Source organism: Heteronotia binoei, chromosome 4 (genome assembly GCF_032191835.1).
Source record: "Heteronotia binoei isolate CCM8104 ecotype False Entrance Well chromosome 4, APGP_CSIRO_Hbin_v1, whole genome shotgun sequence".
Lineage (NCBI taxonomy): Eukaryota > Metazoa > Chordata > Lepidosauria > Squamata > Gekkonidae > Heteronotia > Heteronotia binoei.
In genome coordinates, this window is record NC_083226.1 from 141,440,412 (window position 1) to 141,462,283 (window position 21,872).

At 44.3% G+C, this 21,872-nt stretch overlaps 2 protein-coding genes across 2 annotated transcripts in view; one reads left to right on the forward strand and one right to left on the reverse strand.

Annotated features, from left to right (window-relative positions):
• NLN (neurolysin) overlaps positions 1 to 11,862 on the reverse strand; it is a 63,325-nt gene extending 51,463 nt beyond the window's left edge. Inside the window, exon 1 of the mRNA XM_060235901.1 lies at positions 11,646 to 11,862. Coding sequence (XP_060091884.1) covers positions 11,646 to 11,827 — 182 coding nt within the window. The 5' untranslated portion in view covers positions 11,828 to 11,862. The remainder of the gene's footprint in view (positions 1 to 11,645) is intronic.
• SGTB (small glutamine rich tetratricopeptide repeat co-chaperone beta) overlaps positions 11,845 to 21,872 on the forward strand; it is a 31,488-nt gene continuing 21,460 nt past the window's right edge. Inside the window, exons 1-2 of the mRNA XM_060235902.1 lie at positions 11,845 to 12,077; positions 20,985 to 21,105. Of these exons, the coding sequence (XP_060091885.1) occupies positions 11,994 to 12,077; positions 20,985 to 21,105 (205 nt within the window). The 5' untranslated portion in view covers positions 11,845 to 11,993. The remainder of the gene's footprint in view (positions 12,078 to 20,984; positions 21,106 to 21,872) is intronic.

Sequence of the window (21,872 nt, forward strand, 5' to 3'; positions counted from 1 at the left end):
GGTGAGTGGGCTAAAGGTGAAAGTGATTGATTGATTGATTGAGAGTAATTGTTGATGATTGCTTAGGAGTGGTCTGCTCCACCCTCTTTGCATTTTAAGCTGCGCCTTGCCAAAGGCTGAGCACATCTCAGAGAGGCCTGAGAGGAACAGAACAGAGCAGAGCAGCTCTGATAAGCTGAGACAGCTGGAGAAGTTGCTAAGAATTTCTGCGTTTTGAAAGACTTCATTCTGAGGCTTGGGTGACTGCTGAAAAGGCTGAGTTGTGATAGCTGGGGAACTGCTGTACGTTTGGGTGAGTGGGCTAAAGGTGAAAGTGATTGATTGATTGATTGAGAGTAATTGTTGATGATTGCTTAGGAGTGGTCTGCTCCACCCTCTTTGCATTTTAAGCTGCGCCTTGCCAAAGGCGCGAGCCGAAGGGCGAGAGCTAAAGGGCTCTTGGCCTGTGGCTCTTTGCCTGGGGGCTTCCTAAGGACCAGGAACCCAGATCCCTGATTTCCTTGTTCTCCCAATAAGGTAAGTTGACCTTCCAGAAGGGGAGCCACGTAAACAACAGCATTTAAAGAGGACTGTATATTTAATATATATATCATGAAGGTAGAATGCCAGCAGGGGGGTGGGGGCTTTCCAGTGTTTTGCACTGAGTGTCACATGTATGACTATCTGCCCACAGGACAGAAGTCTTGGGTGTGTGCTCGATGCAAGGAGCTCCTGGTCCTCAGGGAACGAGTTCGTACCCTTGAGGCCGAGGTGACTGCCCTGGAGAAGCAGAGACGGTCAGTTAGGCAATTGGGGAAGACTCTTGGGGGTGTATTAGATGAGCCCCTCTCTGAATGTGGCAGCCCCGTTGCTGCCAGAGAGCGTGAGGGTCTAGAGGGAACAGGGCACCTTGCTGAGGATAAGGGGAATGCGCCCTCAGAAGGGACCTCTTCTTCGGTTGGTGAGCGGGTATCCTTTCGCGCCAAGGAACCATCCCTGGGCAGGGGGGGAGGGGGGGGTCTTGGTAGTTGGTGATTCGATCCTTAGGCAAGTAGACAGCTGGGTGGCAAAACCGCGTATTGACCGTATGGTGACTTGCCTGCCTGGTGCGAAGGTAGCGGACATTACGCGTGTAGTAGATAGGCTGATAGACAGTGCTGGGGAGGAGCCTGTGGTCATGGTGCATGTTGGCACCAACGATGTGGGGAAATGCAGTCGTGAGGTCCTGGAGGAGAAATTTAGGCTGCTAGGTGGGAGACTTAAGGCCAGGACCTCCAAGGTGGCCTTCTCGGAAGTGCTACCTGTTCCACGTGCAGGGCAGGAGAGACAGGCGCAAATTAGAAGTCTCAATGTGTGGATGAGACGATGGTGTAAGGAGGAAGGGTTTAAGTTTGTTAGGCACTGGGATGCTTTCTGGAACAAGCCGGAGCTGTACAAAAGAGACGGTCTCCACTTGTCTCCGGATGGAACCAGGCTGCTGGCGCTTAAAATCAAAAAGGTGGCAGAGCAGTTTTTAAACTAAATCTTGGGGGAAAGCCGACAGGAGATGGAATGTCTCTGGTTCGGGAGGACTCGTCTCAAAGAGATGAAGGGTTGGCTTCTATTTTTCTACCGAGTAACGGATCAGAGTTGTCCACTGTGATGGTGACAAACAGTATGGACTGTCTGCTAGAGTCTCGAGGCGGCAGGAGAGAGGTGGCGGGCCTAGCTTGCTTGGGAAATTATAAATGTTTGTATGCAAATGCTAGAAGTGTCCAAAGTAAAATTGGTGAATTGGAATGTTTAGTGTTGGGAGAAAACATAGACATTGTGGGAATTTCAGAAACTTGGTGGAATGAGGAGAATCAGTGGGACACGGTGATTCCTGGATATAAGTTATATCGGAAGGATAGGGAGGGAAGGGTTGGAGGTGGGGTGGCTCTGTATGTCAGAGAGGATATACGGTCCAGTAAGACTGAGGTCAGAGAATTAGATTCCCTTTTAGAAATGCTTTGGGTTGAAATAGAGGGCCCAAAAGGAAATTTAACTATGGGAGTTTATCGCCCACCAAATCAAAAGAGAGAGGACGATTATAATATGATGGAGGGATTAAAGATAGCGGCTAAACGTAAAAACTGTGTCGTAATAGGTGATTTTAACTACCTGCAGATTGATTGGGTCAATATGTGTTCTGGTCGAGAGAAAGAGATTGAGTTTCTTGATGCTCTCAATGACTGTGCTATGGAGCAGATGGTCTCAGAAACTACCAGGGGTGGGGCGATCCTGGATCTGGTCCTAAGTAATGCCCAAGACTTGGTGAGAGACGTAAAAGTGATTGCACCGCTTGGGAACAGTGACCATAATGTTATTGATTTCACCATTTGTATAAATAGGGAGTTGCCCAAAAAGACCGCCACAACCACATTTAACTTTAAAAGGGGTAAATTCTCTGAGATGAGAAGGCATGTGAGGAGGAAACTGAAAGGAAAGGTAAATACGGTCAAAACCCTTGGGGAAGCTTGGAGACTATTTAAAACTATAATCCTAGAAGCTCAGATAAAATACATACCACAAGTTAGGAAAGGCACAAACAGGTATAAGAAAAGGCCAGCATGGTTAACAAACAAAGTAATGGAAGCTGTAAAAGGTAAGAAGGACTCCTTTAAGCGGTGGAAAACCAGTCCAAGTGAGATTAATAAAAGGGAACACAGACAGTGGCAAATCAAATGCAAGACTGTGATCAGGCAGGCAAAAAGGGACTATGAGGAGCATATTGCAAAAAACATAAAGACCAACAATAAAAATTTATTCAAATATATTAGAAGTAGGAAACCAGCCAGGGAAGCAGTGGGGCCCTTGGATGACCATGGGGTAAAAGGATTACTGAAGGAGGATGGGGAAATGGCTGAGAAGCTGAATGCATTTTTTGCCTCCGTCTTCACCGTGGAAGATGAGAAGTGTTTGCCCGCCCCAGAACCACTAATATTGGAAGGGGTGTTGAAAGACCTGAGTCAGATTGAGGTGACAAAAGAGGAGGTCCTACAACTGATAGACAAATTAAAAACTAATAAGTCACCGGGTCCGGATGGCATACATCCGAGAGTTCTGAAAGAACTCAAAGTTGAACTTGTGGATCTTCTAACAAAAATCTGTAATCTTTCATTGAAATCTGCCTCCGTTCCTGAGGACTGGAAGGTAGCAAATGTCACCCCCATCTTTAAAAAGGGTTCCAGAGGAGATCCGGGAAATTACAGGCCAGTCAGTCTGACTTCAATACCGGGAAAGTTGGTAGAAACCATTATCAAGGACAGAATGAGTAGGCACATTGATGAACACGGGTTATTGAGGAAGACTCAGCATGGGTTCTGCAAGGGAAGATCTTGCCTCACTAACCTGTTACATTTCTTTGAGGGGGTGAACAAACATGTGGACAAAGGAGACCCGATAGATGTTGTTTACCTTGACTTCCAGAAAGCTTTTGATAAAGTTCCTCATCAAAGGCTCCTTAGAAAGCTTGAGAGTCATGGAGTAAAAGGACAGGTCCTCTTGTGGATCAAAAACTGGCTGAGTAATAGGAAGCAGAGAGTGAGTATAAATGGCCAGTCTTCGCAGTGGAGGACGGTAAGCAGTGGGGTGCCGCAGGGCTCGGTACTGGGTCCCATCCTCTTTAACTTGTTCATAAATGATTTAGAGTTGGGAGTGAGCAGTGAAGTGGCCAAATTTGCGGATGACACTAAATTGTTCAGGGTGGTGAGACCCAGAGAGGATTGTGAGGAACTCCAAAGGGATCTGTTGAGGCTGGGTGAGTGGGCGTCAACGTGGCAGATGCGGTTCAATGTGGCCAAGTGCAAAGTAATGCACATTGGGGCCAAGAATCCCAGCTACAAATACAAGTTGATGGGGTGTGAACTGGCAGAGACAGACCAAGAGAGAGATCTTGGGGTCATGGTAGATAATTCACTGAAAATGTCAAGACAGTGTGCGTTTGCAATAAAAAAGGCCAACGCCATGCTGGGAATTATTAGGAAGGGAATTGAAAACAAATCAGCCAGTATCATAATGCCTCTGTATAAATCGATGGTGCGGTCTCATTTGGAGTACTGTGTGCAGTTCTGGTCGCCGCACCTCAAAAAGGATATTATAGCATTGGAGAAAGTTCAGAAAAGGGCAACTAAAATGATTAAAGGGCTGGAACACCTTCCCTATGAAGAAAGGTTGAAACGCTTAGGGCTCTTTAGCTTGGAGAAACGTCGACTGAGGGGTGACATGATAGAAGTTTACAAGATAATGCATGGGATGGAGAAAGTAGAGAAAGAAGTAGTATTTTTTGCACCATAAGACTCACTTTTTCCCCAAAAAATGTGGAGGGAAAAGTGTGTGCGTCTTAAGGAGCGAATACTGCAAAAAATTCACACAAATGCCTCTAAATTCACACAAACGGCTCTAAAAACTAGGTGCGTCTTATGCTCAGGTGCGTCTTATGGAGCGAAAAATACGGTACTTTTCTCCCTTTCTCACAATACAAGAACTCGTGGGCATTCGATGAAATTGCTGAGCAGACAGGTTAAAACGGATAAAAGGAAGTACTTTTTCACCCAAAGGGTGATTAACATGTGGAATTCACTGCCACAGGAGGTGGTGGCGTCCACAAGCATAGCCACCTTCAAGAAGGGGTTAGATAAAAATATGGAGCAGAGGTCCATCAGTGGCTATTAGCCACAGTGTGTGTGTGTGTGTGTGTGTATATTTGGCCTGATCTAACATGGCTTCTCTTATGTTCTTATGTTCCTGGTGAATGTTTGTAGCTGCAGTCTTTACATCATACTTTGGCACAATCAGTCAAGGCCAACTACACAGTTTCACATCTTTGCCAAAATTCTGTGCTGTTCGAAATGTCCCAACTGGGCACTTGTTTGTCTGTGATACCACAAAGAATGGAACAGGCAAAAGCATGTATTCTGATATCTATTTTTCTGCTTCATTTGTGCCCTGTCTTTTTCAGAAATGGGGGCCCAAAGTAGCTTACACAGTCCCCCTTCTCTTCCATTTTATTTTCACAACCACCATGTGAGAGACGTTAAGGCTTAGAGTATGTGATTGGTCCAAGGCCACCTAGCAAGCTTCCATGGCAAACAGGGAATTTGAACCTGGTTTTCCCAGTCCTAGCCTAATACTCTAATCCCAGTACTTCATTTGGATCTGTCTCTCTTGCCCTGGTGATATGCCATGTTTGATGGTTTAGTGGAAATCCTATCCAAAGGAAGTATTGGGAGAGCCCTTGTCAGGAGCACTCGCATCTTTTGTTGGTATGATTTTATGCATTATTAAGGGTGGATTTTACATCATTATCAGGAATAATTTCAGACTATGAAAGCTTTGTTTTCCCCCTCCACCAGCCATGACACTCCCAACTCTGCCAAATCTTCTCCTTGTGTAGCATCTCATCAGCTCAGGGATTATGCTAGCAGCACCATCCAGTGCTGGCACAAATTAATTATGGTTTTTGTAGTGATCTTATCCCTTGCCCAGAAGGGAAAAACCAGAGACAGGATCACACTCTGAGGCTGAGATAATACAGACCTCAGGTAAATACAGCTGATTCTGAAGGAAGTTCACAGAAGCCTTATGGTACCTTAACGACATTTATTCTAGTATGGGCTTTCAAGAAACAGAGCTCACTTCTTCAGATGCTGTGTATCTGAATCGCTCCCCGGCGTCTTCTTCATCCTCGATCACGATCCGCTCCGTGGTATACCCCGGAGTTGCGATCAATGAAGCGACGATTAAGACGACTAGAGGCGCCATGCTCGTGACGAAGCTACAAGAACATCATATAGGTCATTTACGCGGACCTATGAGATGGCTGTTCGGACTGCAAAGAAGGACCACTTTGCGTCCAGAATCGCATCTGCGACCTCACGCCCAGCACAATTGTTTAGTATAATTCGGTCATTAACAGAACTGCCGCAGGGCAAACAAAACATTAGAGAATTGGAAATAGGCTGTGAGGCTTTTGCGAGCTTTTTCGCAGATAAGGTCTCGTCGCTCCGACACGACTTACCCGCCATAATTAATACAGTAGAGGAACTTGGGGCACTGAGCACGTCTTCTGGTCCAATTCTGGACTCTTTCAGTCCACTCAGTCTGGAGGAAGTCGACAGGATCCTTGCAGCTGTGCGCCCTACAACCTGTAGGACCCGTGCCCGTCTTGGCTTATAAAGGCTAGCCAAATGTGGCTGCGTGAACCACTACAGGGCATTATCAACAGGTCCATGATTGAAAGGATCTTTCCCACACCTCTTAAAGAGGCAGTGGTCCGCCCCCTCTTAAAAAAACCATCAGCAGACCCGGCCATATTGGCGAACTATCGGCCGGTGTCAAACCTTCCCTTTTTGGGTAAGGTCAAAGAGCGGGCGGTGGCAACTCAGCTGCAGGGATTCCTGGAGGACACTTCCGCACTGGATCCATTCCAGTCCGGGACGGAGACAGTTCTGGTCGCTCTCATAGATGACCTCATGCGACATCTGGATCAGGGAGGCTCTGCGGTGCTGTTGTTATTAGATCTGTCAGCCGCTTTTGACACGGTTGACCATCAGCTACTGACTAGCCGCCTTGCCGATGTGGGGATTCAGGGATCTGCCTTACAGTGGCTGACCTCCTTTCTCCAAGATCGGGGACAAAGGGTGGTGATAGGGGAGGAAGCATCCCAGAGGCACTCTTTTAGTTGTGGGGTGCCGCAGGGAGCGGTCCTATCCCTGATGCTATTTAATATCTATATGCGCCCCCTTGCCCAGATTGTCAGGAGGTACGAACTGGGTTGCCATCAATATGCGGATGACACCCAGCTCTATCTATTGATGGGTGGCCAGTCTGACTGTACCCTGGAAAATCTAGACCTGGCGCTACAAGCCATGGCTTCTTGGCTCAGACTGAGTCGGCTGAAATTGAATCCGACGAAGACGGAGGTTCTCTACCTGGGTCAAGGCGGTCCGGGGGGAGAGATCCAGCTGCCGGCCCTTGACGGGGTACCACTAATACCGGCCCCTAAGGTCAAGAGCTTAGGCGTGCTTCTTGAGTCCTCCCTTACAATGGAGGCCCAGGTAGCAGCCACTGTTAGATCTGCCTTTTTTCATCTTCGGCAGGCGCGGCAGCTGGCCCCTTACTTGGAGCGCAACGACTTAGCGACGGTAATCCATGCTACGGTCACCTCAAGAATAGATCACTGTAATGCTCTCTACATGGGGCTACCCTCGATGCTAACCCGGAGACTACAACTAGTGCAGAATGCTGAGGCACGGCTGTTAATGGGGCTGCCACGATGGGAGCACATTCAGCCAGTGCTGAGGGAGCTGCACTGGTTGCCTGTTGTGTTCCGAGTTCGCTTCAAGGTGTTGGTATTAACCTTCAAAGCCCTTTATGGTCAGGGACCTGCCTATCTACGGGACCGCCTTTCCCCATATATCCCCCAGAGAGCACTGTAATCAGGGACAAAAAATCTGTTGTTTGCCCCTGGCCCAAAAGAAGCCAGGCTGTGTGTGACGAGATCCAGGGCTATTTCAGTGGCAGCACCAGAACTTTGGAACACCCTTCCAGAAGCCATAAGGGCCCTGCGGGATTTGTCTGCATTCCGCAGGGCCTGTAAGACCGAACTATTTAAACAGGCCTTTGCTGTTTGACTGAAAAAGGGCTGCCACCGGACATCTTATAGAATGCTGGCGATCACAGTCGAGAATTCAATACCGCCTATACTGTACTGAAACAGCGCTATAGATTGGTTTTAAAATTGATATAAGTAAATTATGGTTTTATATGTTTTATTGGATTGATTGTATTTTATGATGTTGTAAACCGCCCTGAGTCCGCTTGCGGAGAGGGCGGGATATAAATTGAAAGTAATAAATAAATAAATATTTCCTTTTCATAGCATCTAGAGAAATTAGCTCAAACTCACAAAAGCTCATAATGGAATAAATGTTGTCAGTCTTTATGGTGCCACTGGACTTCTAGCTTGTATTGCTACAACAGGCTAACACAGTTACCTCATTGGAATTTTCTGCATATGAGCCACATGTAATTAACCAATATGCATATGTCGGAGACATTACTGTTATCCTCCTATGAGCTCATCTGCTGCTCTTCCACCTGCTTGTCTTAAATGGTCTAAGCGGCATTTATGCACAAACATTTAACATTAACATTGTCTCTAGCAATCATTACCAAAAAGCAACTGTTCATATGACTTGATAGGAGAAACAATGCAGAAGATGCTGACTTATGTTTCTGTACAACCAGTAACAATATATTATTTATACCTCTTATGAAGGTGAATTTTTCATTAAGAGGCAACCTCTAGGGATTCCCTAAATGTCTATAAATTGTTCTATAAGAAGTCTGCCAATTCCTGATGTATCAGATATATAACATTTGTTCTTAAGAAGCAGGTATGCCAATGAAATTAATGGGTTAGCTGTTGGTGAAATAAGATTTCAAAATCCCACTGCTAAAACATGTAGCTCACTGGAAAAATGAACTACACACAGGAATGTATTACTTTATTTAATTAAATATTCCTATCCCACCTTATTTCTGTGGATTCAAGGCAGCTTAAAACACAATTTATGTATTTATTTACTTTATTTATATCCTGTCTTCCTCCCCAATGAGGGCCCAAGGCAGCTTACATTGTTCTCTCTTCCACAACAACCCTGTGAGGTAGGTTAGGCTGAGTGTGTGTGATTGGCCCAAGGTCATCTTGCAAGCTTCCCTGACAGAGTGCAAATTCAAACTTAAATTTCCCAGATCCTAGTCCAACACTTTAACCACTATGCCCAGATGGACAATCCTAACAAATATATTTATTTTTATTACATTTTATTAGAATGGTGCTTGGGGTGCCTTACAGCATGATAATATAGTAACAATAATACCATAGTTCGAATCAAATCAAAACCCAATTAATTTAACACAGAAAAATCCAGCATGATGTTAGTGGAGTTTTCCAGATTTACATTACTGGAATGCTTGGTGGGATAATTCTGACTTACATGCCCTGCGGAATGCAGGAAAGTCCTGCAGGGCATGGGTCTCCTCAGACAGAGCATTCTACCAGGTCAGGATCACAAGGGAAAAGCCCCCCACCCTTGTTGCACTCAGAAAGGCAAATTGAGGGCCAGGCACCACCAACAGCCCATGTGTGGCTGAACAAAGACACCGTGGGGGTCATAATAGGAGAGGTGACCCTTAAGGTTTCAGACCATTTAAGGCTTTAAAGGTCCACACCAACTTCTTGAATCTGACCCAGAAACCAACTAGAAGCCAGTGCAGTTGAAGCAAAATGGGCTGAATGCAAGTCTAAGAAAGGGCAGCCCAAGCAGAGGGCTGTCTGAGAAATACAGCATGCACATGGGACCATTATACTGGCCCATTATATAACCTTTATTATTTTATAGGACCTATTTGCTACAGCTATAAGTGGTTAAAAATTAAATATTACAATTACACTTCATCTAATAAACAAGACCTACGTATTTGCTAGAAGTACTACACTCCCCTACGTCATATCCTACAATACATAATTCTCAACAGCACATTGCTCTTTAGTGGAGACCTTTAAAAAGATGGAGGGAGATACAGAAAGAAAGGCACGTTTGGAAAAATCCCTTTCCTTTGATTACTTACTTTATTTATAACCCACCTTTCTCACTGAGTCTCAAGGCAGACTACACGGTGTAAATCAATACAATCAACATAAGACATCTAATAATCAATGTACTAGTATTATAGAAATCTGAACAACCATAGCATATTACGCATGATACACAGTGCAGATACAATCCAGAAAAAATGTTATTACATCAGTTGAATATAATGCAGTAACAGAATAATACATACATCCAATAGTTAATACATCTTATACATAGTTGTATAGTCCATACTCTCTTTACCTTTGTGAAGCACCTTCCTGAACCATTCTTTTATAATATAGCCCTATTATATTTATAGAAATGCCTTCCTGAAACAATTCAATTGTACACAGTTCATCTCTGGATGAAGTTTAACTGTCCATCTGGACTGCTAGAGAGTCAGTTTGGTGTAGTGGTTAAGAGTGTGGACTCTAATCTGGGAGACCTGGGTTTGATATGCACTCCACCACATGCACCTTAAGTCAGTCACAAGTTCTCTCAAAGTTATTCTATCAAGAGCAGCTCTTTAAAGAGCTTTCTCAGCTCCACCCACCTCACAGGTTGTCGGTTGTGGAATGTGAAGGGAAAAGAGACTGTAAGCTACTCTGAGACTCCAAGTGAAAGGTGGGGTATAAATCCAATCTCCTCTTCTTTTCACTGGACCACGATAGCTGATTGCATGGGTATATTGTTGGTTCAAGGTAGAAATTAGTATCTTTGGAAGCTCAAAGGCAACCTCTTGCATGCTTAATTCTCTCAATATAATAGCTAATTATTTCGGCCTCACCTACTTTACCTAACCCTCCTTTACATGAAATTCTTGGCCATTTATTTTAATAACGGTTTCACCAATCATGCACATTAGTTTTGCATTTTCAAAATTTGTGTATAATTGTTTCTATGCTTACTTCACACAAAGTAGCCTCTCTCTGAACTACTAGACTGCATCCACGCACTGTAAGACATCTGTACTAATGTTGCTCTACAGCAGCAACTCTCAACTGGACTTTCTTGCGTGGACATGACAGTCCAGTTGCAAATTATTGCATCAGTACAACAGCACCATGTGGAGTAATGTGTGGATTCAGCCAAGTTTGCAAACACAGTTCTCTGGAAAACAAATTTCCTCAATAACCCCTACAGTAATTAACCACAAAAGCCATATATATCATCCAACCCAATGCTTCCATTGATCTATTAAATCCAGAAGTTTACAGCTATTATAATCAACACAACCAGGGCCTTTTTCGTAGAAAAAGCACAGCAGGAACTCATTTTCATAGTAGGCCATGCCCCCTGACATCACCATTGTTTGGCACAGGTCTTTTTGTAGAAAAAGCCCCGTATAAGCTCATTTACATATTAGGCCACACACTCTGTTGCCAAGCCAACCGGAACTGCGTTCCTGTGCATTCCTGCTCAAAAAAGCCCTGATCATAACCCATAAATAGAAGCATCCATTAGAAACTGCAATTACCTACATCAGTATGTCACAATAAATACATATCTAATACATCTCCTTACATTTCTGGGAGTTCCCCCCACACCTGTATACTAGAACCTTACAACTGTTGCATGTAAATAAGAGAAAATAGAAGGGGCAGAATCTCCATTGGTTGACGACGATTTAAGCCTAATGCCTATGGATATAAAGGTTAACGGAATGAATAAGGTGGAGGTTCCTTCTTCGGCAATTATAATGTTATGGAGAAAAACCGGATGTTAAAAGCGGTGTAAGAAAGCAGTCAACATTTTTCATCGTCTGGAGCGAGGAAGGCATTTGAAGTAGAAATGGATACATGCGAAGTGGTTTTACACCCAAAACGGAAGGCCTAGTCTCGGCATTAGTGCTTTTTCCCCCTCCAGGGCTTGCAAACAAAAGAGACTGCAGTGTGCAACCGAGGAAAGATGCGGCCAGCTTCCCTCCGCAGCCCTTTAGAGCCACAGGCTCCTCTCCCTCCCCCAGTCGCCTCGTTCCTTTCAGGTGAGAAAAGCACCGAATACCTGCAAAAGCTTCGGCCCGCAAAGCCGCCCAAGGACAGCATGGAGAGCTGGAGGAGGACGAGAAGAACAGCCTCGCCAATCCACCTGCTCAGGGTTGTGCCACACGTGCCCGCCGTCCCGCAGCGGTTCTCTGCCTCGCACGCGCACAATCGCTGAACCCGCGAACCGCCACGGCGGCGCATCCACTTCCGCCAGGCAGGCTTGGCGCGCTCGCGCCCCCTTCAGCCTCGCTCCCTCCCGCGTTTTCGCACGAACGAGAACGGCGCTGCGGGAGCGAGCTGGGGACTCGAAGGCGATAAGTTTGTGCAGTCAGCCAGAGCGTAGCGAGCGGTGACGGCGCTTCGACGGATGGTGGAGGACCAGGCCAAGGAAAGGAAGAAAACAGGTATCCGCCGCTTCGCTCCGCTTTTCTTCCTCGTCTTCTTTTGCACGGTAAGGCTAACGGCCGCCCTTCTTCTTTGCATGGATGGTGCCCGTTGCAGAGCAACGCGAAAGCTTGGGTTGTTCCACCGCAGAGGCTGCTGCCGCTGCCGCCGCCGCCGCCTTTCCATAGGGAAAGGGAATGGAGCAGCTCTTTTAGCTGTTTGTGTGTATCGCAAAGGCTGAAGGATGCAGAATATTCTTCTTGTGCCAGCCACTTGGTAGGTCAAAGGGCTTCCTTTTCTTCTCTTTCGGGAAACTGCTGACCCTCGGTCCCCCGTCAGGAGGGTCATGATTCCTCCCGCCTCCCCCTTTTAGATCTGGTCTGACTCATTCATAAGTCAGGGTGGACACCTTTGAGTTGTGGAGAAGATGCTCGAGATGGGCTATTCTGGCCAGGTGCCCGAGCTAGGCGTGTGTTAGGATTTCTCCCGTGCGTGTGTATTTAAATAAACGTGATTACATTCGGTTTAAGTACTCTAATCCTTAAAACTGTTAAGCTGCTAATTGTAGTTTATAGCGTAAATGTGGATGAAATCTGGAATAAATACCTATCAAAAAGCAATCCCAAACAGTGGTGTTTGAAATTATAGCATAGGCTAGTTATATAACATCATATGAGAAATGTAAAATATTACGGCAGGGGTACTCTGAATTATCTGCTCTCTAGCATTTGCCTCCAGAGGGCTCTTGCCACCATTAAAACAAAATATATGTCTTGATCTATGGCACCACTTTAATCTTCCATTACTTGAGAGTTTTTTGTAGCTCATTGAGATGTTCAGCATCAGCTGAATTGTGAAAATCAAAACATGTTAGAATTTTCAGCATTGACAATAAAGAGCTTTTATTTTCCAGATGCAAATGGAAAAAGGATTGTAAGGAAATGTGGCAGCCTGAGAAGTGAGACTGAAATATTTGCAAAAAGTTATATAATTTCAGAAAAAATGCTGAATGCAAATGAAGCTCTGAGTCAGCACCATATCACGAATCACAAGTTTGCATTGAGGTCATGTTCTAGTTTTCACGCTAAAATGCAGGGCTAAGGAGAAGGCAGCATTTTTACAAAGGAATTAAAAGATCATTATCCTATCATTCTTAAGTCTGGAATACAGATTCCTAGATTGTTATGTAATGATTTTTTAAAAATGAAATTATTTTGAACGTGAACACAAAATCATGTGGCATGTTGCTCCTACAGTAGTGGTAGATGCGAATTAACCCCCCTTTCCGCCTGATATGCTTGTATATTGTGTGAATAAACTTTGCCAGTCAGAGGGCCCAGACAGTTGCATGCATGTAATACGGCAGCTAAGTTTGAACTGCAAGCCAGGAAGTTGATTTTATAGGGGGTTCAAACAATCAGACTTCATGTTTTTTTGAACCCTGTTTTACAATTTTTGTCCTTTTGTTCAAAATGTGGTGAAAACAAGGGGAAGAATGGATTTAACAATTCTAAAGTTTGTATAATATGGCAATGAAAAGTGCCATCATAAACATAACTGCATTCTTTTCTGTCCACTGGAAGTTATTGAGTTAAGAAGGGTGTGATCTATTTAGGATTACACTGCAGGAGTATGAGCCAGGATATCTCTAGCAATTGCATCTCATTCATATACCTAATGGTCATTTTGGCCAGCCTGTTGTCTCTCATCATTATCTTCCTATATGCAATACGGAGGTAGTTTAGTAATTTCAGACTTTACTGAAGAATGTGCTGAAAAAAAGAAGTGAAAGGGGAAAAACTTTGACAAAACATAAGCTAGCAGCTGATAAATAAATGTAACTGATCTCAGCCACATTCTGGATAAGAAGTGAGCAGTGACTCACAAAAGCTCATTCCTGCCACGAATGTTGTTAGTCTTTAAGGTGCTACTTTCTGCAGCTACAAACAGACTAACACAGCTACTAATCTTTGACCGATTTCGCATTTAGCGTTTGCTACCGTTTATCTGAGGAGCCATTCTTTCCTGATCATTTTCGCGGATTTCACACCAGGGTCTCTTTTGTGAGGTCGCTTTACGTGCAGCCCCGCGCCGAACTGTTTTCACATTAGCATCAAAGTCGCTGCGAAATGGGATGATTTTCCCACTGCAAGTTCTGTGGATTGGATCCACAGGTTTTCGGAAACTCTGCAAAAATGAGCATCCAGATACCGCGCGGTGGAGAGTGGCAGACCTAGATTAATGTGTGAAGATTTTGAACCTAGCCTTTGATAATCTCAGATTATCTTCTTGTCTGAGAATGACTGCTTTTGCTCCTTAACACTCAGCTCTAGTAAAGAAGTGAGTAGAAACAAATACCACATGACATCTCCACTTCCCTCTTGATTCAAGCAATTTTAATGGCACTAGAAACCTAACCTCGTTTCTCTGCCTCTCAGCCTGAACAAATTATTCCTCCAAAGGAATCAATTTTTTAAATTTAACCCAAGAATATATGTCATTTGATTCAGGTTGCACCAAGTCTTAGGACCAGAACTTCCTTTCATGTAGCGTCAGTTTACACAAATATGATCTCTGAACATGAGCATAGTGGCTCTTTTTGCTGTGGGGGTGGGGCATCAGCATGAGTGATTCCCACCAATCAAGTAAAGGAGGCAGGTCTTAATTTCAAACTTCCTCTCTCTAGGGGTGGTGTCTCATTACTTAGTTCATTTCCTGCCTTATTGCAGCCTTTTTACAGGAGCTGCATAACTAGGCTCCTACAACTTGCAACTATGGATACTTCCTGATTTCCTCTTATCCTTTTCCCACCCCCACCCCTGCTTTCTGTGGAGTTGCATGGCTTAGACAGTGGAGGTGATGAAGGACGTTGATAAAATCTCAAACAACTTCACGTCTAAGAATAATTTGTTCCTTCTCAAATTAGGAGGCATGGATTTCTCCCCAATGCAGTCGTGGGATAACCCACAGAAGAGTGGGACACCATGCATGAACTGAAGCAGTGGGAAAGATCAACCATATGACTCAACTGCACTTTGGAGGAGGCCATTTCAACAGCTACCAATTTTGGTGGGAAAACCTCCTGCATCACAAGATGGTAGATGTTCAGGCTCTGTGTTAGAAACTGCACCAGGGTAGTTGGAGTGACAGAGTAACAAAGACCTTTCCTCAGAACAGCCACCATGGCCCTTCCACCACAGATGTATGGTAGGAAACAGGCTGGGGAAGAATGGTGGAGGATGCCAGGTTGAATGGCAGCATGGGCAAGATAGGGAGGAAGAGGTTTATTTTTGGCAGGAAAATCCCTATAACAAGGGAGAGCAATGTGAGATTGGATTGCCTATGGCATCATGTCTCCAGGAGGCACACATTCCAGGAGGCCTAAGGGCAAAAGCGTGCTTTGCAGCATTTCAGCAATTGTGCCAGCCTACATGTAGGTAGACAACCCTGGAGAGCCAGGTGGAGGAATCTACATTGTACAGGGTGGCACAGTGCCAGCCTCCTCTAAAGGGCACAGCTGGGGCTGATCCCAGTATCATGCTTTGCCCTTTCTTGATTTCTCCCTCCTTCTAGCAGAAAATACCAAGATTGGCTACCTAGTTCCAGATCAGGCAGAGGACCAGACAATTCCCTGTGTCGACAAGAATCAGTACCTTTTATGCAGACCCCCAGGCTCCTTGTTTTCTTTAACTGTTGAATAGGGTGGAGGAGGTGACCTCAGTGGAAGAAGCAGTGGTTCATAAGTAACTTGACTCCTATTAATATGATTCTCAGAAGAGTCAACCAAGACTCATGGAACTGCCTCATACTGAATCAGATCCTTAGTCTATCAGTGTCAGTATTGTCTACTTAGATTGGCAGCAACTCTCCTGGGTCTCAGGTTGCAGCCATCAACATGATCTTTACTGGAGGTGCTGGGGATTGAACGTGGGACCTTCTGCATGCCAGGTAGATACTCTACCACTGCGCCATGCCCCTTGAACCACTGAACTCACTAATTGGACTGTGGAGAGTAGTCTCAAGGCCAAGCCTAAGGAAATTTCCTCTCAAAAAGGGCGGTGAAATTTTTGCTCTCTCAACTTTACTTTTCCAAGCAGCCTATCAATTCCATAAGTGGAGGTTGTGCCAAAGGCCCTTTACCTAAAATTGTAGAATCATAGAGTTGGAAGGGGGCATACAGGCCATCTAGTCCAACCTCCTGCACAATGCAGGATCAGCCTAGAGCATCTGTGACAAGTGTTTGTCCAGCCGCTGCTTAAAGACTGCCAGCGAGGGGGAGCTTATCACCTCCCTTGGTAGTGGATTCCACTGTTGAACAACGATTACTGCAAAAAAGTTTTTCCTCATATCTAGCTGGTACCTTCCCACCCTTAATTTAAACCCATTATTGCGAGTCCTATCCTCTGCCACTAACAGGAACAACTCCCTGCCCTCCTCTAAGTGACAGCCCTTCAAATTCTTAAAGAGAGCAGTTATTGTTCCCCCTCAACCTCCTCTTCTCCAGAATGAACATTCTCAAGTCCCTCAGCCTTTCCTCATAGGCCTTGGTATCTATTCCAGACCCCTGATCACCCTTAAGAACGTAAGAACATAAGAGAAGCCATGTTAGATCAGGCCAATGGCCCATCCAGTCCAACACTCTGTGTCACACAGTGGCCAAAAAAATTATATATATACATACACATATACACACTGTGGCTAAGAGCCACTGATGGACCTCTGTTCCATATTTTTATCTAACCCCCTCTTGAAGGTGGCTATGCTTGTGACCACCACCACCCTTGTTGCTTTCCTCTGCACCCACTCCATTCTGTCCACATCCTTCTTGAACTGAGGTCTCCAGAACTGCACACAATACTCCAGGTGTGTACTGACCAATGCAGTGTACAACGGAACTATGACATCTTGCGATTTGGATGTTATGCCTCTGATAGGCTATGATATACCCCAAGATAGCATTAGCTTTTTTTTGTTGCTGCATCACACTGGCTGCTATTTAACTTACAGTCCACTTGTACCCCAAAATCTTGTTCACACACACTGCTACCCAGAAGTGTATCCCCCAACCAGTATGTGTGTTTCTCATTTTTGTTACTGAGATGTAGAACTCAGCACGTATCCTTAAATTGCTTCTTTTTCACATCCATCCGCAATTCCAGTGTCATCTGCAAATTTAATGAGTAGCCTCTCCACACCCTTATCCAGATCATTGATAAAAATATTGAAAAGTACTGGGCCCAGAATGGAAACCTGTGCCACCCCACTGGACACCTCCCTCCATTCAGATGAAATGCCATTGATAACTTCCCTTTGAGCACAGTTCTCCAGCCAATTCCCTATTTACCTAACTATCCTAGAGTGCAGTCCACAGTCCTCTAGTTTACCCAGCAGAACATCATGGGGAACCCTGCCAAAAGCTTTACTAAAACATCAGCAGTAAGTTCATCACTCGATCAAAGAAGGAAATGAGGTTGGTTTGGCAGTACCTGTTGGGGACAAATCACTGGATCACCAAGTTGTCCTTTAGATGCTTGTAGATTGATCCCTTTAAAATCTGCTCCAGTATCTTCCATTATATGAGAGGTATTCTACCCATCAATACCTCTGTGGCTGCTGGAAGCTTGCCTTTACAGGAAATGTCTCCTACCCAGGGCCAGTCCACTGGGCCTCTTTTATCAGAAGATTATCAGGCATGGTGACGTTCCTTTCCTCAGCTTGGTAGAATCATACATTTCTAAGATGCTCTTGTTCTCAGTGGGAAATGAATCTTGGACTGACTCTGTGAAAGTTTCCTCTGCTTTGAGAAAGGGAGGGCATCTTATCCCACCCTAATTAAAGAGGGAAACAATTTGTACTGGAGGGGAATACACACACAAACACACACACATATATATCTGTGTGTGTGTGATATGTGTGTGCACATATACATATAGTATATGTGTGTATTTGTGTTTGTGAGATGTGTGTATAGAAATATATTCACAAACATATAGTAACATGCATACACCCACACACATATTTACACACCCACACTCATGTATGTGTGTATACACACACATCCATCCATCCATACACATGCACACACAAATATATGTATACATATAGACGCACACACATGGATGGATGGATGGAAGGAAGGAAGGAAGTGGGGACCGGCAAGAAACTTGTGGGATGGGGTTGATATCCAGAAAGACACCCCTGTACTGATTCCCAAGCCATGCACCCCTGGAATGTGATATAGCAATGTAACCCTAGAATATTAATATGACCCAGCAATGCCCATTTGAATTGGAATGGTATTTCTTGCACATAAGGGAGAAAAATCCAGTTCTAGGCCCCAGGCAGGCTGGAATGATGTCAAGTCTGGTTCACAGGCTGGACAGACATGGTGGCCAATGCTGAATGGCTAAGGAGCATCCATCTTTCTGCTCCTGGAAATGAAGAATTCCAGGCCCAGAGAGGGACACGTAGTGGGCAGAGCTGTAAAAGTTCCTTCACTTCTTTTGGCAACCTTTTAAGTCCTGTTATCAAAACATAAAAAATAAGGGTTACCAAGACTCCTGCAACACAAATAAATGGCTTGTATATATATGTTCTGTTATTCTTCAGGGCAAGACAGCAGAAACACAAAGGCTAAAGGTTAAGTGGCCATCTTGTTGTGAATGTGTGGTATACCTGTAAACTGGTCTCACATTTCTGCCAGAGAATCTGACTTTTAACAAGATTTCTGTTTTTCTTTAATTACTACTAAAGCTATCAAAGTCAACCAATCTCCTGAACACTTGATGGATGCCTATCCATATTTGACATTAAGGGAGAAATCTATCACTTTTGGGGAGCTTCAAAGGAATCAGTTTGGAAAAACAGGGCCATAAAAAGTCATTTGGCCAGTGTAATTAAAATTCCTCTATTGGTATGGGTCTATGACACAATGATATCTGATTGGATATTCCACATATGACCCTCTGATTTTCCATTGGTGTGACACTCTGCTTCCTTATTGGGCAATTGAATCGCTTGATGTGACGTAATTTACCCTAGAAAACAGGCAATCCCACCTGTCAGGGTTGGGAAAAAAGAGAATTCCTCCATCCTCTCCTCCCTCCCTTCTCAAGAGAAATCTCCCTCCAGAGGCCTTGTGTTTCCTCTGACTGAGCCTACTCTGCAAGATCTAGGTATTGTATCACCTCTCCCGCCATCCATACTTGTTCAGCTAACCACTGTATTCCTCTTGTATGCTTGAAATTGTTTGATTGGGATGTAACTATTTTAAAACCTATACCTATAATAAAATCCATTATTAACCAAAGGATTTTCAGTGGTCTATCTCTGTAAACATTGACAGAGATCCTTGCTCACCTCATATCTCGTAGACTCACCATTTTGAGCTAAGAAATATTAAGATTCCCCAATAAAAGGTTAGTTGAGGTGTAACAGGGTGGTGATGACAAAGAGGGGGGAAGAATTAGCATACTTGTAAGCACTGGGCTGGTAGTAGGAACAGTAGGGAGGTGGGGAGGTAGGTCCACCCACCCACCAGCAATTAACTACCACCCAGCAAGGCAATGAGCCACAGCAGGCCCAGCAGTGTGAGGAGTTGGGGAACTGTGAAACTCACCTTCTGCTGGCCTCTGGGAGCCTCTTAAAGCTGCCACTCCCAAACTCCTGACGCCAGATGGCCACCTCTCCAGGACTGGCAATAGGGGAAGCCACTCCTTCCTTTTCATTTTCCATCCTGCCAGGCTCACTGTGGCTCCTGGCTACCCCCCACCAAAAGTGACACAACCAGGCTCTCTGAAAGAAGTATGTTGTCTGCCCCTGCACAGACTGTAACCATAAAAAAGTTCCACATTTGGGAGATTGGGGAGAAGAGTTTAATGGAGGAAGGGAATAAGATCCAAAAGCAAATGAAATAATCTAAGAAAAAGAGCCTGTTTTTACAGAACAGCACCATGGTTAGCAACTGTTGTACCACATTACCTGCTAGCCAAATTAATGCTTCTGCAATACAGATAACAGCACACATTCAGAATTCCAGGCAGGGCTGAGTGCCACTGCCAACACAGCAGATTATCTTCTATGCATGATAAACAGTAGGATCAAAACAGGGGCAGAAAAATCCAGAGATCATGGGCAAAGGGGTTGTAAAGATATCAGAAGCAGAATAAGCACAAAGGCTTAGAAAGCTATCCAACAATTGCTTTATGAGCAATCCATTCCTTCTCATTCAAGAGACTTAACCAATTATCACACTGCCTTTTTCACTTTTCAGTTTAACAATCACACACTTGGAGGCAAGTTGAAGTCCAAGTGGCTTCTCTGTGCAGATTACTGGTCAAGATTTTCTCCGCTTAGTTCTTTCATTCTTGGTAGGCTGTTCGAACTGGTGACACTTCTAGAAGCTTGAAACCGTGAGGGAAAAGAACTCCCAGAACAGGGAAACTTCCTGTCAGTGGAAAATAGTCTTATCACATGATTCAAACTCACTTAACACATCCCCTTCCCTAAAAGGGGGAAAGAGTTATTTAAAGCAGTGGTTGCCACTGCACTCCCATCTTGCATCTGAGAGAGGGACAGTGATGGGAAAACAGCTTGGCTAGTGACACAGTATTCTTTAATTACATTTTTATTTATTGTTGGGATAATCAGAGCTGTACTGTCTGTTACAAAGGAACTCTGTCCATATCCATAATTAACTGTTATGCATTCAGTTTAATGCCCTTGATGTATTCCTTTTTGAAGAAGTAAAGGCTGTGACTTACAAACATTTGCAATGGGTTTTAAGCATGAAATAATTGCTTACGGCTGAATAACTATGTGTCAGAAATAATATTTTTAAAATCTAGTTGCGCCTCTTAGACTAATTTTTATTTACAGAGTGTGAATGACATTTGGGAAATCCCCCTTCCCCAATTTTACTGGGTTTTTTGGAATTTCTTCAGATTAATTGGATTATTCTACTTTCTTGATTCAGGAGAGCTCTACAAACTTGAAAATGTCATCTGTCCAACGCCTTGTATACTCGGTCATCAATTTCTTGCGTGAACAGAGTCAGATGGATACATTCACTTCAGATGAACAAGAAAGCCTGGAAGGTTGGTGGTGATTGATGAGTGTGATGTCCGATGAAAGTACTAGCTTTGTATAGCATTAATTATGTGAAAAGCAAGAGAGAGGCATTAGTAATCTTGTTTAGATGACTGGGGAAGGCAATGGCAAACCATCCCCTAAAAAGTCTGCCGTGAAAATGTTGTGAAAGCAACCTCACCCCAGAGTCGGAAACGATTGGTGCTTGCACAGGGAACTTTTCCTTTCCTTTCCTTGTTTTCTTTAACAATAGTGGCTTTCAAACAATGTACTTAGGGATTCCTTGGATACTTATGCAGCGTTCCTTGCACAGAGGATCAGTAATGTGTAGTCACAGGATAGTATTTTAGTGCTTTCAGGGGTACTTAGTTCATGTGATGTCATAATGAGGTCCACCAGGCAGGAAGAGTCCTTGCATAGTTGTGAGATTTGGGTAAACAAAAATTATTTCTAGTAGCCAACAAGGCACAGCTTTCTCACTTGCTGTTCCAGTTAGGGAAAGGAAGTGTGCTTTTTTATTTACTCCCCAGAGGAACAAGGTTATTACAGGGCATGTGTCTATAGCTATCTGTGTCCTCCAAACCATATCATCATCATCTTGACACAAGGTATAGGCTGTTTTGAGAGAAACATTCTTTCCTGGTGGCTTTTCTCAAGCTTATTACTTACAGATTGGAATATGCCAGAGGTTTTCCTTACTGGATTGCCTTTACAGTCACCACTTAGGACTGTATTTTGTGAGGCTAGGCCTGGCCAATCCTTCTCATGAACCACG